This window comes from Psittacula echo, assembly GCF_963264785.1.
Source record: "Psittacula echo genome assembly, chromosome: 10".
In the NCBI taxonomy this organism is placed as follows: domain Eukaryota; kingdom Metazoa; phylum Chordata; class Aves; order Psittaciformes; family Psittacidae; genus Psittacula; species Psittacula echo.
The window spans coordinates 6904510-6912816 of NC_137741.1; the positions used below are offsets into that span (position 1 = coordinate 6904510).

The 8307-nt window shown below is 42.1% G+C and overlaps 1 protein-coding gene across 1 annotated transcript in view; it reads right to left on the bottom strand.

The window, feature by feature from the left end:
- The window catches only part of TJP1 (tight junction protein 1), a gene marked incomplete at its 5' end in the record, with an annotated part of 158640 nt that extends 153988 nt beyond the window's left edge, over positions 1–4652 (bottom strand). Inside the window, 3 exon segments of the mRNA XM_080626152.1 lie at positions 3781–3842; positions 4597–4608; positions 4611–4652. Of these exon segments, the coding sequence (XP_080482278.1) occupies positions 3781–3842; positions 4597–4608; positions 4611–4652 (116 nt within the window).
- Between the last annotated feature and the right edge of the window lie 3655 nt (positions 4653–8307).

Here is an 8307-nt window from a genome sequence, read left to right on the forward strand (position 1 = left end):
AAATCCTTCATTATAAGCCTGGACCTTTACATCCAAGCCCCAGCCTGAATACAAACCCTCTGAGTCAACAAAGCTTTTAGACGAGCGCTTAATTCCAGCCATGCTGATTACTCCTCACTGATTTCAAATAAGTTTACCTCTATGCTTGGAAATAAAAGTGCCTGTGTGGTATCTTACAAGAAGCAGCTATCATTTAACATCTAGACTTCTGTCTTTTAACAACAGTACCAAACAGGGGAATTGTATCCTGTTAAAAGTCAAATTCTGTAGTGCAATGCCTCTACACTCTTTTCTGTAACCTAGATTGCCTCAGACAACCAACAACCATTCTTAAAAGACACAGAAAATTTAAATATAGAACAGTCTCAGCTATTTCCATAATATTCTTCACAATGAAAACTTAGCACTGACCAAACTTTTTGTCTTATTTCATAACTCCGCACAACCTTGCACCAAGGGGAGTATAAGGGGAGTAAGCCAAAGCACAGAAAGCCTTTCAAAGTAGAGACAAATGCTGTAAGAAACAGGAAGAAATATTACTGAAGGAAATTACTAGGGTTACTAGGATATCCTCTTTTTTTATTTTGTTTTGATTGCCTGCTCTTTCTCCTTGCAGCACAGAAATATAATATTCAGTGTGACAAGAAATTAGGGCCTACTTGTGTAGTTCCCCTTAATAATGATTTAGCATTCCCCTGTTGTAAAAGCACTCAGGTTGCACATATCGGGATTTCAGTAAATATTTATGTCCATTTACTGTTTAAAGGTGCTCCCAGGTCAGTAATTAGTTTTTCTTGAACACCTTAGCAAATGTTAGTCTGCGCTGCACTCTACCTAGCAGCATGATGATAGTGGGGTTTTTATTCAAATACTGTCCCCCAGCAAGACAATTAAAAACATCCTACTCATCTCATTTAGGTTCCTACATATTCTATTAGTGCTGCACAAACGTGGGAAAGGGCTTGAATCAGCAGTCCGGAACTCCAGCAACTTCTTCTGTCACTGAGTCCAAAACTCTAGTGCCCCAAGCAAACCTCATCATAAAGTGATCTAGCTCCACACTAAACACAAACCAGTTTCTGGCCCCACCACTTCCCACTGCAAGCCTGTGGCATAGCTTCCTTCTGTTTGTTCAACTGTCTACTTAATTCTCAGCTAGTTTGTAATAAGTTACTCTTAACCAGTCATTGTATATCTGTGTCCTCTGTTTTTTTTGGTTTGTTTTTTTTTTTTTTTTCATTTGTACCTCTGCTTTCATGCATCACAGAATAGAACTTACATTTTTGGGGGGAAGACGGAAAAAATTACGAGTGACAGATGCTCTATAAAGAAATAAAATATTGCTGTTACCTTTTTCATTTTCTTTCAGTAGGATTCAGGTGGATTATCTCCACCAACAAGATGATGAGTATTTTAACCCTTTTTTATTAAATTATGTCTTTGCTTCTGCTTACAACATGTATTAACAAATTAGTTTATGAATCTGATAGGTTAAATAATGTTGTACATTTTTAAACACAAAATGAGATTTAAAGCATTCTCTGATTATAGACTGACTTGATTTATACATTTTCTTAAGTTTTTTTGAGATTCCAAGTGATGGAGTATTGGAACACTCTTGTTTTACTTTTCAGAAATACGCACTAATATCACAGTGATTTTAATAACAGCAACATTCTCTTCCAATATTCAGGTTTTCTTAATGCATTATTTGATACAGACTACACACAAACAAGAAAAAACTAACATGACAGAGTATCCTTAAGCATTTCTCCAGAAAATAATATTTCATTCATAAGCATAAATTCTATCCTTACAGATTATGCCTAACAGTATTAAAATTCTCAAAGGCAATATGAATACATAACATCATATCACCTATTACTAAGAAGATCTTAGAGACATGCTTTCAAATGCTCAAGCCATAGGTCTCCTTAAAATTAAAAAAGTTATTTAACCTTATTTTTCCTTAACACTTTGCACTGCAGCAACATGATGTCAAGTTACAAACGTTATGAAATGCAATGCTTACAGCATTAGTGGCGATCCACTATATTGTTTTGCTGTACCTCAAAAAAGCACAGTCTCTCACCATGAAACTAGGCAATACAGAGCTGATCTAACTTCAATTGAAGACATTAAGTATGAGTTGAATTGGGTTCTTTCAGACTTACTTTTAAAATATGCAAATATAGATAGCTCCACTTTAACACTCCAGCAAAGAAATCATTTCCAAGTAGACACAGGAAATATGAAATAGAGCAATCATTATCATTATATTACCCAAAATTTAACTTCTTAAAAGTAGTAACACAGCAATACATACATTGCTGCACATAGACAGGAGTGGCATTTGGGGAGAATAAAATAGGTATGGCACACTATGTAACTTACATAATCAAAATCAAACCACCAAATAAACTATAAAAACGTCTGATTAAATATAATAAAACTTATCTGTATGGCAACATATTTTTGTCTTAGACATTTTATCTTGTACATTACAGTTAGGCACAAATTTGCCAAATTTTGTTCTCATCTACAAGGAATAGTGCGATTGGGAAATTAAGACAAAAAGCTTATTAGTTCCACATTCTGTTTCTTCAAGTGATGTATTTCCTTGACATTGTTTATGCTAGCTGACAATGGTAGTGGTGTGTAAAAACCCTATATTCTACAACTCATGTAAGGCCTTTTCTTGTCACAACTGCTGACATGATAATATTTCTGGTTATGAACTACCTATTTGTAAATAAAATTACCTATCATGCCTTCTATGATACTTTACTTTCCTTCACTAGGAACATGAAAGTACATTGAAAGAAAACTGTTTGACCATTGCCACCTAAACATCACTTTTCATATTTTACAGATACAAAATTCTCAGTGCACAAATTTGTTTAGTGTTTTCCTCCCAGAAAATCTCACTTCATGAGTTCACGTATTTCCTCCTTACAATTGTCCTGATGATGACACACACACATCCCATTTCTTCAATCAAGCTAACAGTGGGCTTTTACAAGTCCATGAGTGACTGGGTGTTGCAGTGCCATATGCTTGTCGGTGCCCTACTCACCCACATTACACCATTATATTTTAACACATCTTCCATAGCATATTGTTGATTCATCCAGAACAATCAGTTCAGCGCACAATCAGCGAGCACAGAAGCAGTGGAAACAAGTCGTGGAATTTTTTTAATAAAAATTATCATGTATGAACAGTACTGCCTCTGTGTCACTCTCTAACCTACTAGACTTGTATCTCCGTCTTCCCGTTTTTTAAGGCCAGCAAAAGCCGGGGCTGGGCTCCGAGCGCGGCCCGGGGCAGGAGCCCACACTCGGGATGCCAGGCGGGCGGCAGACCCCGCTCCCTCGCCCCGCAGCCGAGGCTTCCATAGCCCTGCTCCGACAGTCACCCGACCGCAAGCTCCCTGGAAGGGTACGGTGACCCCCGGGAAGGAGTCATTCCTCAGGATAACCGTGCTTCCAGCCGCGCAAATCACCGGGTGTGCTCCAACGGGCCCGGGAGCGGGCGAAGCGAAGCGAGGCGCGGACAGCTCCACCGGCACCACCCGGCGTTTTCTACAAGACGGGCGGCGAATTCACCGGGCACTTTCCGCCCCGGAGATGCCCGCCGGGAGCCGCAGGCCCGCTCTCGCCCGGCACCCCTCACGCGGTCGTCATGCCTGAGGGAACCCCCCGCGACGACCCGCCCGGCCGTCCCGCCGCGCTCCCCGCCCGGCCCGCAGTGCCGCTAGCCCCTTTTGTGCCTACTCACCACAGCTTCCTCTTTAAGGGCATCAGACTGCCCCTGTTGGAGGCGGTCACCCCTATGGCCATCTGTAAGACAGTCAGGTATTTCTGATACTTCATTTTGCCGTCGCCCCCCCTGTCCCTGCCTCGTCCCCGCCGCCGCCACCGACAGAGTCTCTCCAGCCGCTGCATGCAATCATCAAATTTTTATTTCCAGGCATCTGCCGTCCCTGCGTCGCGCTTGTTCCCCTCCTCCTCCTGCCTCGCTCCCTCTCTCTCTGCCCCCCCCCCCTTCCCTGGCTCACGCTCTCCTCCTCCTCCTGCCGCACTCCCTCTATCTCTGCCCCCAGCTGACGCTCTCCTCCTCCGCCTCCCGCCGCGCTCCCGCTATCCCTGCTCCAGCTGACGCTCTCCTCCGCCTCCCGCCGTGCTTTGCCCTCCCCCGGGCCCGCGCTCCTCTCCTCCTCCCGCTGTCGCACTCCCTTTCTCAGCGCCCCACACCTCGCGCTTTTCCCCCCGATTTATTGTTGCGCCTCCGCCTTGCGGTGGGCTCCCCCTTCTCTGCACCCTGTCATGCTCCCTGCACCTGCCCCGGACCAGGCCGCTGGCCACCCCACCCCGTTTTGTTCCTCCTCACCTGGGCTGTCTCCCCGCAGCATCCTTCTCCCCTCACTAGGCCTTTGGAGGGGCCTCGGCCTCCCCCTCTACCCACTCGCCCCACAGGCCGAGCAGCCGGCGGGGCCGTCCCCCCCCTTTCCCCATGGGCAAGCAGGCCTTTCCCGCCGTTTCTGCTCCCTCCCGGTTCCAGGGGTGCTCCCGTCCTGCTCACCTCCCCAGTTACCTGGGGTATCCCGCTCCCGCCCATGTGGCGCAGCTGCTGCTCTGCCCTCCCGCCATCAGAGGGGCGCCATGCCGTAGCCCTGATCTCGCGCTGCAGTGCCCTGTCCCCGCCGCTTCGCTGCCTTCGTCTCTAATCCCATTAGCGCCTAGAATAGCCCCATTTTAATTATCTTCCCCCTGCCCAGCTAAAAATGACCGTTGTGGGCTAGCGGTAACCGAGCTTTGGAGGCAAATGCCTCACCACCTGCCGGGGCGGCCGTGTGGAGGCACTGTGGGCCAAGGTGGGCAGGAGAGTAAGGGTGAGGTGAGAAGAGAACAAAGGCGAGGGTGAGGTTAGGCGCTGTGCAGGGCGGGGCGGGGCGGGGCAGGGCAAGCGGGACAGGGTGACAGCAGTACCAGCGGTTCCCGCCAAGCCCTCTTCAGGTAAGGAGGAGTATGAGGTGGCTCCCGCCGCGCACTGTCCTCTGCGCCTCCCCGAGCACTGCTCGGGCATGTGGAAAAAAGCCTCTGAAAAGCTTAGTGAGGCCACAAGGAAGAGGAAACAACCTTTTTTTCCCGTATTATTTTAATGTAAGGAAAGCAACTATAGTTAGTTTGAAAATCAGATGGTGATTAAGTCAAGCTAAGTAAGTATTACATGTATTTATGTAAGTATTACATGTTTTTAAAAAGGTGCCCACCTTCTGGATACCTAAGCAAAAATAGCTGAACATGTAACTGTGTAGTGGCCTTAGGTGTGACTCAGTTATTATTACACCTTTAATCTGTTTTATGCCTTCCTTCTGAAGTTTCACATTCAACACCATGGTGTTGAACAAGTGCTTTTGGCATTAATTGAATACTACAGTACAATATAATCAGAGATGCTCCTCAGTGTAAATAGTTCTGAAGTGAAGGGTAGCGCTTAGCAGACACATTGGTCAATAGTGGTGGGAAATACTTTGGCTGGAGGTATCTGATATGAATAAAGCTATGCTGAAGTGACAATTTTTCATTAAGATGCTGTAATGTAAATAATATGAAATGCAATATTTGCCTAGAGTTGAGGTCCTAAGGTGGCACTGTCAGCTACGAAAAATGCTGTGAACAACATTGATGCTTTATGGCTCAGAGACGAGTATTTCAGTGATTGTCTTGTGTGTGTGTGTGTAATATATGTCTCAAGACTATACTAGGTTACATTCTACTTAGGCCTGTTCATTATGCAGGAAGCAGAGAAGATAAATATATTGCTTATAAGCCCAACAGATTTTAATTAGAAACATAATAGTTGTATTAGTGTAGTTAATGAGATGGATGGCTTTGCATTTTCAGCCAAGAAATCTCAGATGTATACAACTGTCCTGAAATTCTGTGTCACTAACAATTTAAAAGAACTCAAGTGCCCAGTATGCGCCTGTATATCTATAGCTCTCAAGACACTCTTAATGAGTTCTTTGTCTTTGGAGAGATCAAGCGTTAAAAGCAATGAAGGGTGGTTAACTGGAAATTATTAGGAAGGTTAAGGAGGAGGAATTAATTTTTGTAGTTAAATAATATTAGTAGTATAATACTGGAAAATCTATGTCTTCCATAGACAGAACATCAAATCAGTTTGAAAACCTGTAGGGATGTTACTTTGCCTTAAAAACTGTAAAATGAACACACATTGCTTTATCCTTCTGTGTATGTAGTCATCATTAGCTGACTGAAAAAAAACCACTGCTTGCCCACACAAGTTATAAGAGAGTAAGTGTGGGCTGGATTTTATTCTCACCATCATTAGTAGAATGCTAGCTACATTGTAATTGAAATAGTCATTTACAATTGTGCAATCCTATCAAGAAAATCATTTTCACCTTTAAATGGTAGCAAATGTGGACTAAAAGAATGGTGTGGCTATGTTAGTTTGAATGTCATATTTCAATTTGAATGTTATACCTGTCAGAAAAAAATACAAGTTATTCTTATATAGAAATTATTGAAAAAAAAAAAATTTTGTCTTAATCTGATTGTAGTGGTAGGCATTTCATAGATAAGATACAAGAGAAGCCGATAAACCTGAAAGAAGCAGGTATGCTTTTAGAATTCTTTACCTTGTAAAAAGGGCTCTGTATGAGAAAGTCCCAGAACATTGCTTTTCATTTTTACAGTAGCAGGTTTGGGACATAAATTTATTTTAAGTATCTGAAATTTGTATCTAAGTATCTGAAATTAAGTATCTAAGAAATTTGCCAACAGTCCCTTGCATAAAGACTTACGATGGAGCCTGGCTGCATATTCAAATCTTTATTCAACTTCTTTAAAAGCCTAGAATGTGATTCCTGTTCTTAATGCAATAGAAATTCCTAAATTTGTTTAAATTTGCAAAACAATTACAGTTATTTCAGAAGTAGCTCTATAGTTTTCAATAATTATACTCTATTAATCTGATATTAACAAATTAACTTGTTTTGTACATTTTATATATCATGTTCCATACTTCTTGATGGACATTACAGAGACAAAAACAGATACTAATGAAGACATTTTATCCTCTAATTCTAATTGGCATTATCTCTTGTTTCTCTTTAGTGTTGCTCAATTATATATTACCTTTCAGAACATCTTACTTGAAGCATTTGTGTTTTATATAGTGTAAAAAGTAAGAATACCCTGTCTTTTTTGCCTTTCAGATGAACAGCCTATTTTTAACAGGAGTCAATCAGCAGCTTCCAGATTAAGGTAAGCATCTGGACATCCCACTGTTAGCTCTGAGGCCTGTGTGGACCCATTAGCTGAACAAAGTCCAAAATTTATATGGTAGATATCTCTGCAAGAGAGGCAGCCTGATCATATTTCTCAAGGCAAACTCCTCTGTCTGACAAGATACTCTCCTTCACTACAGAAAGCTGAAAGATGCTTATATTTCTTTGAACCTAGCATGCTTTTGAAAAACAATTTGATTCCTCTAAGATTATTTCAGGTTAAGAGAGTTATTTCATAGGGGTTTTTTTTTCAGTGTAAAACCAAGGAGAAAATTAAGGTACTAAGTTCTTAATTTTATTTACTTAGGTAACTTCACTGCAGACTTTACCTCAAAACAAGCTCTATAGTCTTTCTACTGCCTACAGTCCATGAAACGTCTACCTCTTCTGAAGCCTGTCCTGAGAATGACCTTCCAATGCACTTGGCTCAGAACAGACTGATCTCTTAGATAAATACAAGTTACAATATTATGTATGACTGCTGCACTTGAATGGATGTGTGACTGGGACAAACCTCACTCATGATAGTATATTTATACTAGGACAGTGATGTATCTAGAAGATAGATGGATGGTCTCTGTGATAGTGGAGTTTAATGCTAGTGCATATAATCTAATTATTCTTGGCCCATGCCTTGACACTTTTAGGTGGAGAGTAGGTTGTTGTCAGCAGTGGGAGACTGACTGGCTGCAGCTTGGAGGATGCCACTGAAGCAGTTGTACATTAGAAGCCCCTATCACAAGCTAAAAAGGGAGTGTAATTGTATTTTCATCCTAAATTGTGCCTCTCATTTTTTTCAGTCTTAATATTGTCAGAATGTATATGAGATTCCCAGTAGTGCAAAAGAAGATTTTAGAGCATTATCTACTTCTGCTGATTTAAGATTTGATTTCAGTAAGCCTGTCACTAGAACAGGGATTGTAGAACCTTATCTTGCCTTCCCTTATCATTAGCCCATAACACATCCCTGCCGTGCCTGTTGTCGC